This window comes from Cladophialophora immunda (genome assembly GCF_000835495.1).
Source record: "Cladophialophora immunda strain CBS 83496 unplaced genomic scaffold supercont1.5, whole genome shotgun sequence".
Lineage (NCBI taxonomy): Eukaryota > Fungi > Ascomycota > Eurotiomycetes > Chaetothyriales > Herpotrichiellaceae > Cladophialophora > Cladophialophora immunda.
Genome location: NW_015622545.1, coordinates 2,984,212 through 3,005,150, shown reverse-complemented (window position 1 = coordinate 3,005,150; position 20,939 = coordinate 2,984,212). Strand labels below are relative to the sequence as shown.

Here is a 20,939-nt window from a genome sequence, read left to right as displayed (position 1 = left end):
AGAGACGGAAATGAGCGGTTTGGTATCAAATGCTGCTCGTTGCCCAGATAACGACGGGGGAGGCGTCACTTTTCTCACCTCAGGGCGATAAGTCCTTCTGTCTAGACCACTAGAGCGAAGAGCACGTAGCCGTCGCGCAAGACTAGCACCAGCAAGGCAGGAAAATGAGTTCCATGGGGCGCGCATTATTGGGCCTTGCATTTGTCGTAGCCAAAAACAGTCTCGAGGCGACGAGGCGACGAGGCCAATTCTATCCTTCTATCTGGGTATCACAATCATTTCTCATCATGTTCGCAGTGCCACCAGCATTATGTCCCTGGGCTGCCGCAGCCTCGCGCCTTTCGCCAAACCCCTGAAGCCTTCTGGAAACCTTCCAACGCCACCCTCCATTACAAACCCCGGTAGGCTGACAAATGCCGCCTACGGTTAGTTAACGCCCGTCCAAGCTTTCTTTCAAAACAAGCATAATGCCCCTAGCACCACAACCCCTCCAAATGGATGCAAAATCCGTATTTGGGTTGCAACATTCACTGCAGGCGGCGTACCTGATGCTGTGGCGGATGCCGAAATCGTTGTTGTTCTACTCAACACTTGACTTGATGTCGTCAAGGTTGTACTTTGCAGTGAGCTCACCGCGCTAGTTGTACTCCTGTTTTCGGTGGCTGAGCTTCTTGAGCTGGTCGTCGATGAAGTTCTGCTGGAGATCGAGGACGACCGAGTTGTCGAGGAGGAGGATGCAGTAGATGAAGCGGAATTTGAGATGGATGCGCTGCTCGAATTGCTCGTGACAGTTGTGCCGCTTGCAGATGGAGTTCCGACGACAGTCCCAGAATTCGAAAGGGTGATCTGTGACTGGGAACTCAATGAACTTATGAAAGAAGAGATGTTGCTTTGGCTTGCCGGAGAACTGGATGTTGGTGTGATTATCGATCCCGTTCCGGTGGAAACAGCCGTTACTAACGCCGTAGTAGAGACTGAGCCGGACCCAGAGCTCGATGCCGAGGTGGAGATCGAACTGAGGGGGTTTGAGATTGACACAGTCGTGGACAATGTGTTCGTGGTCTCAGGAGCTTCCGATGCCGTGTTACTTGAGCTCTGTGGAGCTGAAGCTGTAGAGCTCGGGCTTTCGGATGGTCCTAAGACCGAGGTTGAAGAAACGGGAGATGCTGGGCTCGCCGACACAGGACCTGCCACGCCTGTCGCCGTGGACCCTTGTGCCGTCGCAGGTTGAGGTGTTGACTCCGAAACCGGATTGGTGCTGATAATTGGGAAACCTTGACTGTCGTAGCTCTTTGGGGTTGTTGGCGCCGCAGGGTTGATGGTGACCAGTGTTGGAAACCCTTGTTCGTTATATGAAGTCACGACTTCAAGCGAAGCCGAGGCAGAAGCCAAGGATGAGGCTACTGGCGAGGACGAATATGGGGACGGGGATGTCGACTAGGAATGAGTTAGCCACATCCATTCGATATTTTGAGCTGGAGCAAGAGAGGGAATCCACTAACTTGTCAGCCCAGAAATTGAAGAGCTTACCACAGTCACTGCTGTGGCTGTGGCCGTTCCAGACCACGGCCACCCGGTTCGCGTCGCATACACAGAAGAAGTGTCGCCGCCGTTCCCAAAGGCAAGGGGAGCACTATTAGGCACGGAGGAGGTAACGGCGGGTGCTGTCCCAGACGAGGCTGGTGTACCATCCCCTTGGCCGTTGATTTGGCCACCATTGGAAACGATGGATTGCCACGTGCCGCTCGTGCCACTGTAGGAATACTGTGATCCGGTCGAGTAATCCGTGACGTGGACAGACTTCACATACATGGTGAAGGGCCCATCAGAGTAGTCAGTGACTCCTCCAGCCCACTCAATCGTGCCTTCTGGGTTGGAGGGATCACCGCCAGCCCAAGCCCCCAGTTTGACGTACATGGGAGTTTGGGGATACTGGCCGGCTTCAGCTTGGTCTTGGGTCATGGCTCGAACCGTGGTCCCGTCGATCGACCAAACAATTTGGTCGGCCGTCCAGTCGATGCTGTAGGTGTGAAACTCGTCATGGTTGTTGGGTGCTCCATGAAAGGCTCCTCTGTTGTAGCCAGTTGTAGTGATGCCTTTCCCAAAGTAATTGCTTTGGGCCTGTGTGTCATCCCCACCTATCCACTCCCAGTCAATCTCGTCAAGGCAATCAGACTGCAAAATAGCAGCACTGACTATCCCCGTCCCTGGCGCAGCTTTTACCACGTAGTCGACATGTCCGAACATGATGTACCAATTCGAGGAGAGGGTAGGAGCGTCGCCGTGCTGGGAGATTGTGAAGGCCGCGCCGTCGGAAGTGTAGCTGACAGCTCCTGATGCAGTGAATTCGCTCGAGGAGCCTGCTGTGAAATCAATGTCGACGGTCCTGCCGAGAGCAGGGTCTGCAGGACATCCACCTGAGCGCAGTTAGTCGTTGTTCCGGCAGATGAAAGGGAGTGAAAACTCACTTTGCTGTAGAGGGTTACATGACGAGTATGTCTGTGCTTCTGTGCTGGGTATGAGAGAGCAAAGGGCCAATGCAGCGAGCGCTGAGCCCGCCAGGGTGGAATACATTTTGTACAGGGTAAAACTCTCGAACGCCGGAACAATGCAGCAAAGACCAAGCAAGAGAAAAATTGCTGGAAGAAACTCGCAGACTCAAGTTGATGGCATGACAGTAACACAACCGGGGTTGACAGGCGGATATTCACTGAACAAACAAGACGGAGAGATCGAGAGTGTTGCAGCAGGAAAAAGTCCACGGTCATGGGCACAAAAGTAGTCACTGATGGTTCTACGCGAGGAGGCTGGTAGACCACACGACGTCAGCACTCGTGGACAGCACCACAATCTCCTGACGCCAAACCCGACGAACCGAGAAACATTTTCGACCAATTCAGCTGGGCCCTGACTAGCGGGATTTCTGATCATTGGCCATCACCGCAGAATATAGCTTCTATTCACAGAAAACAACGAAATGGACAACAGGATTGGAGAGATTGAGGGAGGCTGGAAGCCCAGCTCGAGGCTGACGGCAAACGGCCTTAGCCTCACTAGGACTAGCGTCGAATATCGGACCCTGCAGCCCGATTCAGACAGGTTGAGACCCTGCAGCCCGCACCCGGAACGTCGGTGGCTGGCGGCGGTTCAAATTTCCCGGCTTGGCCAAAGTCAAGCCACAGTGGCACCAAGTGGCGCTGGAGACGCCCAGCCACCCAATCGGCGGTTTCGCACTGGCCGCACTCACTGACTCTCCCCGTCAGCCTTGTTGTCAATAACGTGTTCCATTATCACGGGCCCAGCACGAATAGCCCCTGGCTTCCAATTTTGCTCTGATTGGAGTGATATCCTGGGGGTGTTTCTAAGGCCCGTGGCTCGGCTCTTCCATCGGGGTCTCCCGTCAGTGTTGGCGCCGCTATCGAGTACCGTACCGGATACACTGATCTAGATTCACTCCTCTAAACTCTTGATTCCTCCTTCGTGCTGGGAAATACTGCTGTACTCCTTTGGGTACTTTTCGATTATCCGTTTGAGTTCCTTCATTTGGGCTCGGGCCTCTGGGGTGATCTCCTCGTAGACGTCTTCAAACATAGCTCGTACTGGTGGTTTCTTGACTTTTTCGGCGGCCGAAAACTCGCGCAAGACTTCTTTGCGTATCGATGCCCTCGCTTCCTTCTCCTTGTCTTCGTCCCAGATGCCTTTCTTCTCCATCCACTTGCGGAGCCGGGTAATGGGGTTGTCTCTTCGTTTCCACTCCTCGACCTCTCGTTTGGCTCGATATGCAAAACTGTCGTCGCTGGTGCTGTGATGACTCACTCGGTAGCTCATAGCTTCCACAAGGATAGGCTTGCAGTCACCTTCAAGGGCCCGCTTCCTGGCTTCCAACATGACCTCTCTCACGGCAAAGATATCGTTGCCGTCTACCCGGATGGTATCAATGCCGTACCCTAATCCCCGGCTAGCAATGCCATCGCCCTTGTACTGCTCGATGCTGGCTGTCGAAATAGCGAAGCCATTGTTGCGGCAGACAAATACAATCGGACATGATTTCGTGGCGGCAATGTTCAGTGCAGCGTGGAAATCCCCTTCGCTTGCCGCACCCTCTCCGAAGTAACAAGCGACGATCCGGGGGGGGACATTGGGGTTAATGAGTCGCTGCAACTTCAGCGCATATGCAGCCCCAGATGCTTGGGGAATCTGGGTCGCGAGAGGACTCGAAATCGTGTGGACGTTGAGCTTCCCACTGCCATAATGTACAGGCATATTTCGTCCTTTGCCGTGATCGTCTTTGTTTGCAAACAACTGGCTCATCATCTCCTTCAACGTGAAACCTCGTTGCACGAGCACCCCTTGTTCGCGGTACTGCAGGAAACAGACATCTTCTGGCGTTAGCGCCGAAGCCGATCCGACAGCGATACCTTCTTCGCCCGCAGAGACCATATAAAAGCTGGTCCGCCCCTGCCGTTGCGCGTCGAACATGATCAAATCCATGATGCTGACAGTCAACATGTTGCGGTACCACTGAATGACTTCTTCGTCAGATGCAGATTGCGGATCTCTGGTGTTGTCCACTATGTTGCCATCTGCATCCATTATTCTGTAAGTGGGCATGGCATTCTCCTCGGCTGGATTTTGAAACCTCATGGTCGACGTAAATTTACTATTCAAAGCTCCTGGAAAATGCACTCTAGTGTCAAACAGTCAGCAATGGAGACCATGGACAAATCCTAGAGACCGTGTCACGACGTACGAATCCGATCCCACCTTCTGCGCAGGCCCGGCAGACCAGGTGTCGCTGGCCCATCGTATCCCTGATCGCCGTAGAAGTACACCGTGTTTGTATCTGCAGGATGCCACCAAGGGCCTCAGAACAGTTCGACTTTTCATCCTCACTTGTCTAAAGCAAAGCAGCCACCCTGGAAAAATGAATACAGCCGCTGATATTACAATAGCAAATTCGGGACAGAAGGAAAGGTTGGGAGCAAGGACGACGAGGTACCGTCAGTCTTGAAAAGGGACTTCGGTTATCGTCGGCCACCCTTGGAGGATGAGACGCCGCAGTCGGAGAAGTCGATGCGGTTTGGGGGCCCGTGCAAACTAGACTCTTTTTGGAACGCAGACTCGCGAAAATTGGTATGGAGCTCCCAGTTCCTTGGTGATTGAAGTTGCACAGCACAGGCTTGCCTCTGGGCTGGAACAAATGCTTCGCACGTTCTCCCGAAGGCCTTACGGCCTCCAAGGCAACCGTGTTGGCTCTACATCGGCACGGCGATTCCTTGCTACGAGTTCGCTGCGACCCCAGCAACTCCCTGGCGAAAATGAACGGACAACTCACTTCGGTTTCGAGACCGTCTCGGAGACACAAAAAGAGGCCAGAGGTAGCGTCTACAACCCATTTATCATAGCCGGAGTGCTTATACCTTTTTAGTGGGTGCTGTCTTCTCCTCCGTTGCATCCTCGTACGATACCATGAACGATCTGATGTCTTTGGGCATTCATCGCCTCTGGAAGGATTATTTCGTCCGCAGCCTCAACCCGGGCAGCCGAACCAGCGAAAAGGGTTGGAATATCCTTGATGTGGCGGGAGGCACCGGCGACATCGCATTCCGCATGCTTGACCACGCCACCAACGTGAACCTTGACCTCAAGACAAAAGTCACCATTGCAGACATCAATGCGGATATGCTGGCCGAAGGGCAAAAAGGAGCTCAGGAAACACCGTATTGGAATTCAGGACGGCTGTCGTTCATGGAGGGAAACGCCGAATCCATGCCTTCCGTCGAGTCGGATTCCATCGATCTTTATACGGTCGCCTTCGGGATCCGCAACTTCACAAACAAAGACGCGGCGATCCGCGAAGCCTTTCGAGTCCTCAAACCGGGCGGCGTTTTTGCATGTCTCGAGTTCAGCCACGTCAACAACTCGTTGTTCAATTCCGTTTACAAAAGATGGAGCTTTGGCGCGATACCTTTAATCGGCCAATTGGTCGCTGGGGACCGAGACAGTTATCAGTACCTCGTGGAAAGCATCGAACGCTTTCCCACGCAAGAGGAGTTCAAGTCGATGATCGAAGCAGCCGGATTTGTCACGCCAGGACAGGGCTACGAAGACTTGACGGGAGGCATCGCCAGCATCCATCGAGGCGTGAAGCCACTGTAAGCTGTTCCTGCTTGCCAACACCAGGCATCGACATTGCGATTATTCTCTGCTTGAACAGTCCAAGCAAAGATTCCGAGAAGGTGCGACACCACGTTGAAGCAACGTTTGCCTCTGTAAGAGATGGATGTCAAGCAGGGCTCAACGAGGCCCGACCTGAATCGCCATTCCAATTGCCAGCCCTATCCCCAGAAACACAATGTCGATTAGGGGTTATTGGTTGATGAGCATTTCTCAAGTCGACAACCCGACTGCTCGAACCGACCTTTGCGGTCTTGGATGTGCCTCTGTCTGGGTGACATGCAGACCACTACTTCCCCGACGGCGCGCATCCGCAGCAATTGAAGGAAACTATTCTCAACGGCGAGGCATTCCGGTCAGCAGGGCGCTGTTGGAGAGGAGAACAAGGAATGTACCACCACACATGTACAATACTTATATGTGCTCGCATGTGTTGATAGCAGCGCCCTTGCCCATTGCTTTTTCGGTCGGTGGGTGTATCAAGACACCGTCTTTCAGGAGACAAGTCAAATCAACTCGCATCTCGCCTTTACAACACACCGTTCCTCCGTATTTTCTCACCTCCCTAGACCCACAGGACTTCCGAGTATACACGAACTCTCTCACTCACATGAGGCAGACTTGAGCCTGCTCGTCCAAACAGGGTGACAAATTCCCGACTTGTCCGAACTTCCTCACTTGGATCATACAATGCATACTCTTGTATACTTTTATAATATATCCCAAAATAAATGCAGTCAGGCCAAGGTAATGTACTCGCTTTCAACATCGAACCTATCCGTATCCTATACTCCAGCCCGTCTTTCGTGATATAGAGATCGTGTAAATTCTTTTAGAAAACACTTTTTCTCGTTCCGTTTCTCTTTCGCTTTCGCTTGCAACGCTCCAAGGGAGGAAATTTGTGTCCGGTGCACAGTGTGCATGTATGCAGGGATCTTTTTCTTCCGTCTTTTCTTTGCTCACGCAGTCATTCCAAACAGCTCAGCCAGCCCAGCTAACTTAGTTAGCAGGAGACTTTCGAAGTCGCCAAAAAAAAGCCGAAATACGCACAGGCGCACATTTGCCGGGTACCCAGAGAGACAGAACAGCACAGCCGTGCGCAGAAGAGCACCAGACGAAGAGACACTCGGAGACCAGAAACAGGGTTTAATCAATCCGGTTCCTTTTATGCCTCCGGGTCGTGTGCGGCCTTCTCTACATCCTCGGCCCTGACGGCGTGCCGGTCGCCCTGGGCGGGAAGATCATGCTGACTGCGCGAGCTGGCCGCGGTCGAGTCTCCCGGTGAGGCGACGTTGGCAGCCTTCCGGATCATGTCCGAGTGTTCGCCGATGCCGTAGCGGTTTTCCTTAGGGATGTTGGGGTCGATACCGTTCTGGTCCGGGTTTTGCGGCGTCCAGGCCAAATAGTCGCGGCGAACCTGTAAAGCAGGGAAAAAGGGATGGTTAGTATGGAAACTTGTTTTTGGGGGGAGTTTCTTGGGTTTGGGGGGCAAGACATACCTCGACGTAATCGTAGGCAAACTCGCCGAGTTGGTCGTCATCCATGCCGAGCAGTTCGGCCTCTTCTGAAGCCCGCAGGTGCAGGCCCGGAATGAAGTTGACAATGTACGCCAGGATGGCACTCATGACGAAGGCATAGCCCGTGCATGCCAGGACGTAAGCGAGCTGGATGTAGAATTGGCGGTAGTTGCCAATGGGCCACCCGCCGATGCCAGTGCCCGTCTCGGGGTTGGGAACGCCCGTGTTGACGCCGTCGAGACCGACAACATAGTCAACGCCAAAAAGGGCGTTGAACATCAGACCAATCATGCCGGCAACGCCGTGTTCGGCGAACACGTCCATAGAGTCATCGATGCGGATCCAATACTTGACTAGAAACAAAGGTCAGCAGATGTCTTGGGCGGTACGGAATCTGGAGCGAGTCTCACTCTTGGTGGCAAAATTGCAGGCAATGCCAGTAACAATCCCCAACACCACACTGCCCCACGTTTCAAGGTAACCAGACGCGGGTGTGGCGGCAACAAGTCCAGAGATGGTACCGGAACACCAGCCGACCATAGACCATTTCCGAGCCAGCCTGAAATCGAGCAGGACCCAAGCCGCCGCGGCAAAAGTGGCCGTCAGATTGGAATTCCAGCAAGCCATGACAGCCCTGAGGTTGGCTCCGAAGGAGGAACCGCCGTTGAAACCCAGCCAGCCAAACCAGAGCAGGATTGTTCCCAGGAGGATGAACGAAACGTTGTGGGGGCGGAAGTTGAGCATCATCTTCTCCTGTCTCTTTCCCAGAACCATCGAGTAGGCCAACGCAGACATGCCCGAGCCGATCTCGACTGGCCCGCCTCCAGCGTAATCCATGACGCCGTATTTGAATGCCCATCCATTAGCGTTCCATGCCCAGCACGCTATCGGGTTGTACACGAGGGTGGCCCAGAGGAAGGTCCATACGAGGAAAGGCATCAGTCGGCCACGCTCTGCCACAGCACCTGCAACGATTGCGGCGGTCACGGCGCAGAATTGCATCTGTGGTTCACTCATCAGATCTGCCAACTAGTGGAGGGCGAAGGGGGCTCACCTGGTAGAAAGAATATAGAAGACTAGGAATCAGAGGTGAGCCAGGACTGGGGTTGCCCAGAGTCCGTTTCAGTCCAAAATGGACCAGATCTCCAATGAAGCCGCTTTGGCCGGTCGGGGAGAAGGTGAGTGAGTAACCCCAAAAGTACCACTGAAAGTTGATCACGCTGCCGGCCGCCATGCAAGCCCACATCAATGACAGCGCCGACTTTCGTCGTGCGAGGCCCGAGTAGAGGAAGCCGAGGCCCGGCACCATGATCAACACCAGACATGATGAGAGGATGATATATGCCTGATCGCCCGACTGGTACCATTTGTTTAGATTCTCCGTCCCTGCACATTGGTCAGAGGGTCCGCTGTCCGGACGTGGTCACGAGACGTACTTGAGTCTCCTCCTGTTCTCGCATTTGTGGCTAAAGAATAGTCGGCCGGTGCACCAGTCCAGTTGTAGGAGGCATATGAAGGGAGGAAGTTGGCGATGCCACTCGACGACATTGTGACGGCACCGGAGTTGAGGTGGGTTCTGTGAAGGAAGAGAGCCTCAGGAGGGCGTTTTCGAGGCTATCAAACTCTCGGGCGGGCCAGTTCGAAATATATACCTCGTCGCGAGAAGAGGATGCAGTCGGGCGACGTATCAGAAGCAATCGCCAACAGTTAGCAGCCTAAGAGGGACTTCCAAGACTCTTCCGGGCAGGGGGAGGCAATATCGAAACTGCTGTGGCGATGATAAGGGCAAACGACATCAAAGATAGGAACCACCAAGCCCTGACAAGCACACGAGACAAGAGAGATGACCACGGGACGGACGCAGTCTTCCAAGACAGCTAGGGGCCAGGGTGTGTTTGAAGAAGCAAGGGAAAGACGACAAGACCGAGCTAAGGGCAACAGAAGATGATCTGAAGGACATTGGACAGTTGACGGTGGACATCTGGATGGGGTGGGAAAAGTTCGGAGCGCGTCATGGGTCAGCAGAGTGGGAGCGACGACGTTTGGAGCTCTTGCATCTGGGACAATTCTCGATGGAGCAAGGGTCACGGCGATCGAGTGGACCTCACGTCACAGGTACTGACTGGGTGCTGGGAGAGGTCTGCTCAGCGGTGGTCACTGGTATTGTGTCCGTGTGTGTCCGTGGGCTGATGTGGTGAGGTGCTTGAGGGGTTTTTCCCATCTCTTTGCCTTTCTCCTCCTCGTGTGTATGATGGCGAGCTCTTGGGTGCCTGGATAGTTCGCCCGCCGTGGTCTGCGGATTGCGGTTTGTTTGGACATTTGTGGGGTTGTCGTAGCTAGTTTGCGATGTGCGTTAGTGGCGAGTTAGTCTTTTGCAGTTAGCACCAGGAGCGCAGACCCGGGACCGAGGAAAAGAAAACAATGCAGGATGACCATGACGAAAACAGATCCGTATCTGCATCTCTGGTGTCTTGGCAACACGAGAAGTCGATACGGACTCGACGGCTCTGGGGCCCGAGACGCCCAGCCTGATGATGTTGTGCTGTGGTGAGTGGTTGGCTGCCGTTGTTATCAGAGACATGTGTGCAAGAGAGGTGCCCAGCCAACCCCCCAAAGCCTTGGCCTGCAAATATCCCATTGTTCTCAGCAGATCGCAAGGCTCCCCTGCAGGGGCCCTCACAGATTGACTGACAAACTGACCGACAGACATTCTGACTGACTGGTGGTTGACTCGAGAACACACTTTGCCCGATATCGGCAGGACTGGGAGTGACACCCTGTTGGAAAAAGGAACAAGAGGCCTGGCCTGCTCAACCACCAGCCCATGACACACGACGAAGAGAAAATTTTTCAGTTGAGAGAGATTTGTGTCTCGTAATGCCAAGGACGGTTCTTAAGGATGCCGGCAGTCAAGGGGAATTGCTTCTGGTGCTGCAGCGCTCTCGACCAGTTCCAGCATCTGGCAATCAGTGTGTTATTCATTTTATCGACCAGCAATTCAAAGATAGAGGTTAGAGACAACCAATAAGAGCGTGGAGTGTTATCTGAGTTACGTGATTTTCGTGCAGAACCGGCGGCAGGGATAGGCCCTGCAAGAGGCGAATTAGCGTCATGCAAGGGCCCAAACTTCAACTTTGGGGCATCTTGCCGCTGCTGTTTTAGCCGAGCAGAAACAATCTCCAATTTTTGAATTTGACGTCAGAAGCACGTGAACAGATGATCTACCCATCGAGCATCTCCACGTTCAGCACCAGGGCAGCTCTGTCAAGGCATATCTTGAGCGGGCGAGCGGACCGTCTAAGATCTCCACGCGCATCTGCCGGACAAAGCAATACCTGGGGTATGGAGAAAAGAAGCAAAAAAAGTTTGCAGAGAGCTAATGCGTCCCAGAGGCCCAAGTGGCATTCTGGAGCCTCTGACTGGGATTTACCTGTACCCTGACGCTCAAAGTCACGCTCTCCAAAGGAATTTTCTTGGATGTCATCGAGCTTCGAGAATTTTTGCTCGCCAATGTCGCTTGGGGGGTTGACCCTCACCTGTGATCAAATGGAGCACAATAAGATAAGCAAGCCCAAGGAGGGGTTTGAGCACATTCTCAAAATCTCTCAGATGCGGCCACTGCAATTCTTATCAGTTGGTATACGGGTATGGATATCGCCCTGAGCATTGGCCAGCAGTAAGCTCCGTCACCCAATGAACGGCTCGAAGAGAAAAGGCGCCAGGCAGAGTGAGACTCCATTGGACACCATTTTGTCCAGCCTCGTCCAACAGGGGTCAAGCAGCCACAGGAGGCAAGCCGAGACTATTATGGCGCAATTCAGCGCTGAACGAAGAAGGGTCGGGACGAGGTTGCATTCCCTCCGCCAACTGTGAGCGCGGCCCTCAGCTCCAGGAAGCTCCAGGAAGCTCCAGGCGATCGAGTTTGGTGGCCCTCACATGTCAGAAAGGATCACCTGCGAGGCCGTACGCATGGGGGGTTGACGACAGTCTGGTCCGGTCCGCAAGATATAGAATATCCCAGGCTAAACTGTGCAGCGAACAGCCAAATGGTTGCCACGACTCCTCCGGAACTCCAGAGCTAGAGGAGTTCCCCATCACACTCAAAACGAGGCGGAATTCCTCCTACCAATCCTCGGCCATCTTGCCAAAGCTCCTCCGCCCGTCTTCATTGGTGTGGCGGTTCGCTGCTCAGGCGCGCTTAGCCCGTATTTGAGCTGCCCGGCTATTCCCAGTGGCAGTAGATCTAAGATCGAGCTTTGCGTCCGCTAAAGACAGTACAATACTCGCCTTGCCTTGGAGGGCAACGACCGACTGGGTCATCCAGCAATTCAACAAACGATACGGTACCGTCCTCTCAAAAGCTACCCTAGTGGACCTTTACGCCTACTTAAATACCATCTTGATCTGGGGCTACCCTACCGGTAGATACGACCTTGACCAGTTCATCACCTACTACTCTACTTTCGAGGCTAATTTACGGCATATATATGTCGAAGCTGCCAACGGCGAACATATATTGATGCTATCCTACCACGTGTGGTTAGTAGAACCACAATCCAGGGATATCCGAGCTCAATTTGAGGTCTACGAACCTATTCTGACCGAGGAGCTACTACGGAGTATCTGAGAGGAATATCTATTTACGTTTATGTAGGCGATGTTTAGTATGCAACGGATTACCGCGGATGGTATTGAGCGTGAGGCTTGAGAAGGCTATAAGGAAACGTCTCTACCACGGTCTTCACAATTATGACGAAACGAGACAAATATGGAATACCGCATCGTTGGACTTTCATGACATTGAATCTCTAGCTCAACATCTCTCTTTGCGTTCTAAGATTGTAAGAAGCACGTCATACTTGGCAAACTGCGTTCACTGATAACTCCGCCCTCAATCCTGCCTTTCTGTCTTGTCCCATCATCGAATACTATGAGTAAACGTCGTTCTCACGGTCTTCACAATCATTTTTCGGCGGGCAAAGAGCCGTACAAGGTTTCAACGATCATTCCCGTCACCTCTGTAGCACAAATAGATTAGCGATGCGCTCAACGATGATGGACCTGCAAAGCGTTTGAGACTTACGGTATGGGTCAGCGTTGGATGCTGGCCGTCGGTCCTCAAAGTAGCCCTTGCCCTCTCGGGCGCAGGCTCGGGGAATGCGGACGGACGATCCTCGGTCGGCAACACCCCAGGTGAACTTATCAATGCTGGAAGTTTCGTGTGCGCCAGTCATACGCAGGTGGTTGTCTTCACCGTAGACCTTGATATGCTCCACGTGGCGCTTCTCGAGCTTCTTCATTGCCTCTTCAATGAATTTCATGCCACCTTCTTCACGCATTTCCTTAGACGACACATTGGTGTGAAGACCAGCTCCATTCCAGTCGCCAGGGATAGGCTTGGGTTGGAACGAGACTTTGGCGCCGAATTCTTCAGCGATACGGTGGAGGAGCCATCGGGAGACCCAGAGTTCGTCACCCACTGTACATCCTGTTAGCTCATTGTTCTCGCGATAGTCCAGACCGATGCGTGCAACTCACAGTCAATGCCTTCACAAGGACCAACCTGGTACTCCCATTGAGCGGGCATCACCTCGGCATTGGTACCGGAGATATTGATACCAGCGTACATGCACGCCTTGTGGTGTGCCTCCACAATATCACGGCAGTAGACACGGCCAGTGCCAACGCCGCAGTAGTATGGGCCCTGGGGACCAGGAAATCCACCCTTGGGCCAGCCGTACGGCCAGCCGTCGGCCGCCAAGAGGGTGTATTCTTGCTCTAACCCAAACCAGACCTTATGCTTGGCGTTGGCCTCCATTAACCTCGCTGCCTCGTGGCGATAGTTGAACTTGTTGGGCGTTCCATCGGGATCCCAAGTCTCGCACATAACCAGGATGTTTTCGCCTAGACGGATTGGGTCGGGATACATGGCCACGGGTCGGATGTAGACATCAGAGTTGTCGCCCGGAGCCTGGCCGGTGGATGAGCCGTCAAAGTTCCATTCGGGAAGATCGTCGACGCTCTTAGGGGCTTCACTCAGGGTCTGGATGTTTCAAGTCAGCCTGTGGTCATTTCTGCAAGTCACCACGGATTTCGATGTGTCAATTCTCCGGTGGAGCCGTGTGAATGCGCGCTGTCTATGGCGCGGGTAAAAGGGTGGTTTGACGTCGCCTTAGAAGAAGCCGAGATCGGGTGGATGGCGATTGGCGTGTGGTAATTCAGGTGGGCGGCGCAGCCTCGGAGGGGTCGAGGGCGGTGGTGGATAAGCCACGCCCATTTAGAGTGTGACGCCGCCACAACCAGGTTTCCCAACGTGGGGTCTCCCAGCCCGGCGGTGCACCCTTACCCACAGAACAGTAGCAGCCGCGTTCTCGTTTCGGGACTTTTTGGGTTTTTGGCGGGATTTGGTGAGAGAGCGCGCCCGGCGTGGCAATGGCAGGTCTCGTGTCGAAATACCAGATGGAGGCATCGAGGCACAGTGAGACAAAAATATCGACAACGATGTGCTTACCTTTGTCTTGTTGCGAAGGCCGTTGGATCCATCAATCCAGATGTACTCGGCGAGAACCTTGCCTTTCTGGTCCAATTTCATGTATTTGGCCAACTGTAAGAGAGGTCAGTGATTATTCGGTTGATCGATGGCGTTTGGCGCATTGGGCGCAGGGCGGGGAGGAGGGTAGACGGAGGAGCGCAGTGAGGGAAACTCACGTTGGCGGCATTGGAAACAATGGTAGATTCACCGTCGCCAGCCTAGAAGAGAGTGTCAGTCCGTATGAGACATGCCAGTTGATGTGGTGAGGCTCTCGCCGCAAGCACGGTGGGGGACTCACCATGGTGGATAGACGAGTAAGTGATCCGACTGAACAATGTGGGTATAGAGGGAGGAGAGGAGAACAAAAAGTTCTTGGTGATTGTAGTTTGAAGAGTGAACAAGGAGGGAGGACGAGGAGGAGGAGAAAGGATGTTGGAAAGTGAAGGAGGAGGAGCGATAACAGGGAGGACAAAGAAGAAGCAAGCAAATAAATAAATGTCACAAAGAGCCATGGTATTGCCGCATGGCGTATGGCTTGCTTTGCACCCTGGGCCAGCCTGCGGCATGTAGCCTGCCACCTGCAGCAGCTTCGCAGTTTGGGGGGGTGGGAGGGGCCTTTGTTCGGGGGGCTTTGGGCATGCCCGCTTGCGCCTCCCCCACCAAAAAGGCCAGTGGCATTGGGCCTCTCACCACTGGTCGCCCATGACGAGCCGAGCTGATACGACCACGAGCCACGAGCCACTCATGTTGCAGCCGGGCACGTTGCTAAACTCGTCAGCTTGAACAGTTGGGAAAATCCCAGGCTTCGACCCGGAGCCAGTCTGAGTCCAAAGGGTCCAGCCCTTGATCACCACCCTTCCATGGCTCACTACCTAGCTAGATGATGTAGAGTAGGGATGGGAGATGAGGGGGAGACACTTCTGCTCTACTGGAGCTGCTCGCATCTTCTGATCCTCCCGTCCACTGAGGGTTGGAAGAAATTGGCTCTAGTCTGCTAGCTACAGAGAAGCTCGAGATAAGGAAAAAATCGATCGGATACCCTTCACGCAATCGCCAACCTCCTTGCGTAGACCTGCGTAGCACAGACGCAGGCGTCGATGTCACTCACTGCGCCTCTGAGCGACGATGACGAGCAGCCCTCAAGGCGCAGTCATCACGACTGTGACCGCCCAGCATCTAGGTTGGACTGTCAGCAAGACCAAGGAATCCGACTCAGATGCCAATTCTTCCCCATTTCCTCCTTTGTCTCGGGCTTCAGGTAGCACGAGACATTCCAGATCCAGCTCCCAGTTGCTGCGGAGGCGAGCGAGACGAGTGAGCAGCTCTCGAGCAAGCAGTCATCTCCACCCTGAATCGACTCTCCGCCTTTTCGCATGAACCGCCCGTGGGCTGCTGACGGTGTCGCATTATCATCAACCCGAGAGGCCCGTTGGTGGCCGTGCTTCCCAACTGCGACGACCTGTGGGAAATCCATCCTCAGGCGTCTTTGCCGTTCGGGGTGTGCAGCGACAAAAACACGCAACACGAGCCATCTGGTGACTTGCAGGAAAACGGGCTGCCGTCTGGTTTGTCCTTGTCATCCGACCAGAGTTGTAAGAATTACTAGCCATGTATTACTTGGTTCCTTTTCTCGCGCCTTAGGTTCTGGGCTCCCTGTACCTTGCAGCAGCCAACACCAAAGCACTTCGGGTACCCAATCCAGCTCCTACCGCCTGTCTGGAAAAAAATTTTTCCTCCCGCCAACACCTTCTCCAAGTCAGGGCCTACGTCTCTTTGCTCATTTTGTTCTTCTAAGCGAGGTGTACGTGTAGGTCCTGTCCCCCGTCCCTCTAATGACCTGGCCGTGGCATGAACAAAACAAAACCATCTAACAGAATGGGGTATCGTCAAGCCAGCAACAAAAAGAACGCAACTCCCACTATCCGAAGCCATGATTTGTGGCGTTACGCCCGCATGCAGCCCCTCCATCTTCTCTTCTTTCCGTCTCCCCGCATCGCCTGTTCCGCAGCTTATCGCCGACACCTGATTGGTGAATGACCGGCAATTGAACAATCACGTAAATGACATAATGAGGTTTTGGATCGTCAGGGACTTTGAACCGAGGAGGGGCTGGAAGAGCGTGTCGCTTGGGCAGTGGGAAGCATGGTGCAAGTCCACCTTGAGCATGTGCCCATCAAGTATTTCCACCACGCGTCTTGTTTAGCAGAAGGAGTCGCTTTTCTTTTTCTCGTTCCTCTGCCACCTTGTCCTTCTCGTATGTTGTCCACAGGTGCAGTGCGTGCTTGCGAGCCTCTGCAAGGTCGGGCAGCATGGGACAGTGTGCTTGAGGCGACTCCGAGCCACTGTTTGTTCGCCGTTCCTGCAACCTTTGAGCTTCTCTGTGCCCTTGCGCGACCCTCGCCTGTCGGATCCATCGTTCTGTCTTTTGGGTGTCTCGTACTCGTCGCCGAACACTATTGTGCACTCCTTTCGCGGTATACGCCCCTAGTCCGAGCACCCCGGAAACGGGTTTCAACACCAACCCGCCGATGCCTCGCGCAACACTTTTGGGCAAAGCAGACAGGCCATCCTCCTGCACTTCGAGGTATGGAATCCGCACGACGCCCGTCACCCCGTCGTAGATCCCGAGCCAAAACTCTTTGCCCGCGACCCTCAGTCCCGTGCGAAATCCATTGATACCTTGGGGAGAAGGCCGGACGGTCTTGTCACCATACAACCGGGGTGCGTTGTGAAATCCAAGAGCAAGGGCATTCCACATTTGCAAGGGCAGTGCCGCGATGGCTTTGCTAGAGTGACCAATCCCCCTCCCAACGTCTTTCAAGATCACCACCATTGGGGAAGTCCGATCTGAACTCATCGTCGTGGTCCTAGACAGCTTGGGGGCGTACCCACCGGCGTCATTGTTGAGACTGGATTGACCAAAGGGCAACTTCACTGGCTCTGCCTCGCCGTGGAAATTGACTTGGCGCATGATTTTCGCGTGTTCTTTCCTCTGCTCGTCGACAGAGGTGCCGCGTGTGGCCATTGCAATCCGTCCAGGTAGGATCAGTCCCTCGATCGCTGACTTCTGATTTTGTCTCCTTCTGCGCTTCTCGTAATGCTTGATGTCTCGTTTTGCCGTCTCATGCATCGTCATAAGCCCATGACATGCCTCTTGGAAGGCTTGAACGAGCACACCGCCCGCGCCCGTAATCGGCTCCCCAGGTCCTTGAAAGTCGGTCCACTCATGGTTTTTGGCTAACTCCAAGTCCGACCAGTGGATCTGTTTACTTTCCACCAGTAGGTCTGCTGCTAGTGCCGACAATCGCGTGCTTGTATGCCTGGCCTCCCAAACAGCGACATGGTCTGGAAAGATGCCGCAACGCAATGAATGTGGACCATCGAGATCCAGGTGTCGATGAAAAGAGTCCACAGCGTTCTCTGCACCATCACCTTCCTCCTCAATACTTTTCGCGATGGCTTGCGCTTTGGCTTTGGCCTCGGGTTCAAGGCACTGGCGGATGCCCTCGGCAAACTTGTCGCTGTCGAGTTTCTTGAGGGGAAGCGCATCTTTGGCACCAGCTCCTGCCCTTGCGACCATTGCGCTCCAGAATGGCTGGTCTCCAAAGAAGGGGACAATCATTGTTGGCTTGCCAAATCTCAGTCCTGCAGCTGTGGTTCCAGCACCACCATGGTGAACCACTGCATCGACGCGAGGGAAGAGCCAGTCGTGGGGCACGTTGTCAATCAGGAAGATACCATCGGGCTTTTCCATTCCATCACCCATACCTCCCCATCCCCTACTAACCACAGCACGAACGCCAACCTTCTCGACGGCTTCGAACACCATCTTGGTGAATGCTACCGGGTCGCTAATCCCCGAAATCGACCCGAAGCCTATGTAGACAATGGGGCGCTTGTCTGACCTCTCCAGGAATTTAGTTAGGTCTTCTGGAGGATTATAAGATGTCGCCAGATCCAGGAAGACGTAGCCTGCGATGTCAATCTCTGGGCCCCAGTCACGAGGCTTCGGAACCAGGCCTGGTGACCAAAGATATGTTATCGGAACCTTGAGACGAGAGAGCTGGCCAGGAGCCCATAGAGTCGAGACAGGCTCCAAACCTAGAGTTTGGACACGGAATCGGTTGATCAAGTCGCCCAGTCCCTGCCAGGTCATCAAATCGACCAAGGGATAGCTCATGAAGTTTGTATACCTCTGATCAACGTTTGATGCCTTGATGTTGGCCAAGGGATGAGGAAACGCTTGCGTGGGGGAATAAGGAAAGGTGAATACCAAGTGCAGAGGAATACTCAGCTTCTCCGCGCAATGATAGTGTGCAAAGGAGGGCGGATTGGCAATGATAGCATCCGCCACAAAAGGCGGTTTCGAGCGCATCATCTCCAGGTTGGCGATGTCCGTTTCGTCGTCGGTGGCATTGATGCATGCCCTCCAAAATCCTTGGAACATTTGATACATCGACTCACGCCTTTTTCCTATCTCTCCAGACTTGACAGCCTCAAGGGACGGAATCAACCCGGGATTTTTCACCATGAATGCCATCAATTCTGAAGGATCCCCACCCACGGAAAAGAATTCGAGACCGACCTCCTTCTCGACGAATTGCTTGAAAGTTGGGTGCGAGGCAATCCTTACTCTGTGGTTATACTTGTCCCTCAAGATCTTCCCGATTTTCAGAAAAGGCTGGATGTCGCCACGACTCCCAATAACCATGATCACTATGTTCATTGAAGGAATGACAAGGTTGTGTTTGTCTCTGAGGAAATCGGCCTTGGCTTGGTCCGCCAGTTTCGCCTCCTCTTGGTAGTCAGGACCGAGCTGGTGTCGGATGGTTGCGCCCAGCGCTTTGGCAAGGTAGCCTGTCTGAGTCGTTTCATTGACTGAGATGTTCAACCTTCCGTCTCTGGCAATTCTCCCTTCCGACTGAAAGAATTCATTTCCCACCTTGAGATGTGATGGCCTCTGGTGTTTCCGCACTCGATTGAGTTGGGATTTGGACAGCGCATTGTGAGCGGGTTGTGTCTGTGCTCTTTGCAAACCAGCTAGGTTGTCTTCATCCGATAAGGTCGACGTGTCCGAATCGCTCGAGGAAGTTCGAGATTCAGCGCTTTGTAGAATAGGGTAGTTCACCGTTGACCGGTGCCGTCTGACGGGTGCCGGTGTCCTGGAGAACATAGGGCGAACAATTTCGGTCTCGAACTTACGCGAAGCAAGGCGTGGCCTTTCGACGCTGCCGTTCTGTTCATGGTCTTGTTCCGGCTCATTGGCATTCACTGAATCCTGTGCATGCAATACACTGTGGAGTGTAGTGTCTGAGCATTCGCGAGAATCGTCCTCTGATCTCGGTCGTTTGGGGTAGGGAAATGAAGTGGGAGGAGGGTCAAAAGTAGGGCTGGTCTCGTGGTCGACAGCGGAGGATGCCAAAGGCGCGAGCATCTGGGCCATCTGAGGTGTTGCGACGGCCTTCACAGTGACTCAAACGGGCCTGCAAGGCATAGTGACCGTCGGGAGGTGCCGTGGGTGTAATTTGTAGTGGACGCAACGAATGGGTGCAGCCATCAATATTGAACTTTCTTGACCTAGAAATCCTGGCGGCCAACCTCCGTCAAGTAGGGTATAACGATGGGATTGGCATAGCTTAGGCCATAACCACGGCAATTGGGAGGCAAGATGGAAAAGGAGACGAACGAGGGGGCTTGGGTACTTGACGCAGATTGAATCGGGCAACAGAGTAATGCTTCCTAGAGCATTAATATTAGTCGCCGAAACGGTAGGGACCTCGTAACTTGTACCTGGCGGGAGTGACCTCACTGGGCTTGCGTCATGAGGCTGGTGGGCGCTTCGGCCCACTGCATGCAGTAGGTGGTGCGCCCGTGAGAAAGAGAGAAAGCGAGAGACCCCACACCCAACCCTGCGGCGCCCTCAAAAGAAGAGGGGCTGCTGATGAGGGCCAGCCCCCGACAAAACCCTCCCCAGTTCACAGTGAGAGTAAATCCTAGGCTCATCTAGAATTCCGAGCTCACTCCTGGTGTCTGGCCGCGCGTGGTGCGGCAACGAGCTGCTTCGATGATTCAACAAGGCAATTGCAATCGCATCTTCCGTCACCTTTTGTGTTTGCCTCAAACATGCCCATTGCAGGACCGAATCAACGCAGACGAGCCGCGGGAGGCGGTTCATCATTGTGGCTAAGTTGGTGCGACCAGCAGAAAGATGAACAGTTCACTTACCTAACGACAGAAGCTTTGAACAGCCACCCCCAGAATCCCACGGGGCACTCTCGTTGGAGGGCCACAGTAATCCCTGAAGGCCAGATCCTCCCATCACTCGCAGACGCACACCCGAACCAACCACCAATCTTCCTTTGCCTCGCTAAGACGGGCCTTTCCATCACGGTATCCTGCGCTTCCAGATCAGGGTTTGCTCCAGCGGGTAGCGGGAAGAACTGTCGAATTCTTCTAGAATGCATGACGGAGTCTGAGAGAAAAGGTTCCTTTGATCCGCGACTAAAGATAAGTCCTCAAGTCCTCCTGATAATTTTTCATACCTGGTCCTACCTTGAAGCACGCTGTTATTCACCTGCCAACCTCAGGATGGAGAAGACTACTCATCAACCCAGAAGTTACTGCCTCGTACTCCCCGTCAGGGCCACTTCAGGACGGTACGGCTTAACGCCATTGGCGATATGGCAGAGGAGAAGACATCAACTCAAGCAGAT

At 53.8% G+C, this 20,939-nt stretch overlaps 6 protein-coding genes across 6 annotated transcripts; 1 reads left to right on the top strand and 5 right to left on the bottom strand.

The window, feature by feature from the left end:
- Positions 1-159: 159 nt before the first annotated feature.
- On the bottom strand, positions 160-2,874 carry PV07_09201 (uncharacterized protein). Its single transcript, XM_016396433.1, has 3 exons — positions 2,469-2,874; positions 1,531-2,417; positions 160-1,437 (listed from the first exon to the last, which is right to left on the bottom strand). Exons 1-3 carry the CDS (start codon positions 2,572-2,574, stop codon positions 454-456), a joined length of 1,977 nt encoding a protein of 658 aa, XP_016246289.1. The 5' UTR covers positions 2,575-2,874; the 3' UTR covers positions 160-453.
- A 77-nt stretch (positions 2,875-2,951) lies between these two features.
- On the bottom strand, positions 2,952-4,993 carry PV07_09200 (uncharacterized protein). Its single transcript, XM_016396432.1, has 2 exons — positions 4,751-4,993; positions 2,952-4,687 (listed from the first exon to the last, which is right to left on the bottom strand). The coding sequence occupies exons 1-2, from the start codon at positions 4,885-4,887 to the stop codon at positions 3,451-3,453; spliced, it is 1,374 nt and encodes a 457-aa protein (XP_016246288.1). The 5' UTR covers positions 4,888-4,993; the 3' UTR covers positions 2,952-3,450.
- Positions 4,994-5,135: 142 nt separating this feature from the next.
- Positions 5,136-6,955, top strand: PV07_09199 (uncharacterized protein). Its single transcript, XM_016396431.1, has 2 exons — positions 5,136-5,378; positions 5,429-6,955. Exons 1-2 carry the CDS (start codon positions 5,201-5,203, stop codon positions 6,157-6,159), a joined length of 909 nt encoding a protein of 302 aa, XP_016246287.1. The 5' UTR covers positions 5,136-5,200; the 3' UTR covers positions 6,160-6,955.
- Positions 6,576-9,965, bottom strand: PV07_09198 (uncharacterized protein). The gene is made up of 5 exons (XM_016396430.1): positions 9,131-9,965; positions 8,749-9,080; positions 8,105-8,696; positions 7,677-8,047; positions 6,576-7,594 (listed from the first exon to the last, which is right to left on the bottom strand). The coding sequence occupies exons 1-5, from the start codon at positions 9,240-9,242 to the stop codon at positions 7,343-7,345; spliced, it is 1,659 nt and encodes a 552-aa protein (XP_016246286.1). The 5' UTR covers positions 9,243-9,965; the 3' UTR covers positions 6,576-7,342.
- Positions 9,966-12,475: 2,510 nt separating this feature from the next.
- PV07_09197 (glutamine synthetase) lies at positions 12,476-14,773 on the bottom strand. Its single transcript, XM_016396429.1, has 6 exons — positions 14,525-14,773; positions 14,403-14,444; positions 14,206-14,298; positions 13,233-13,737; positions 12,778-13,173; positions 12,476-12,712 (listed from the first exon to the last, which is right to left on the bottom strand). Exons 1-6 carry the CDS (start codon positions 14,525-14,527, stop codon positions 12,657-12,659), a joined length of 1,095 nt encoding a protein of 364 aa, XP_016246285.1. The 5' UTR covers positions 14,528-14,773; the 3' UTR covers positions 12,476-12,656.
- Positions 14,774-15,831: 1,058 nt separating this feature from the next.
- On the bottom strand, positions 15,832-19,956 carry PV07_09196 (uncharacterized protein). Its single transcript, XM_016396428.1, has one exon. The coding sequence runs from the start codon at positions 19,667-19,669 to the stop codon at positions 16,400-16,402; it is 3,270 nt and encodes a 1,089-aa protein (XP_016246284.1). The 5' UTR covers positions 19,670-19,956; the 3' UTR covers positions 15,832-16,399.
- Between the last annotated feature and the right edge of the window lie 983 nt (positions 19,957-20,939).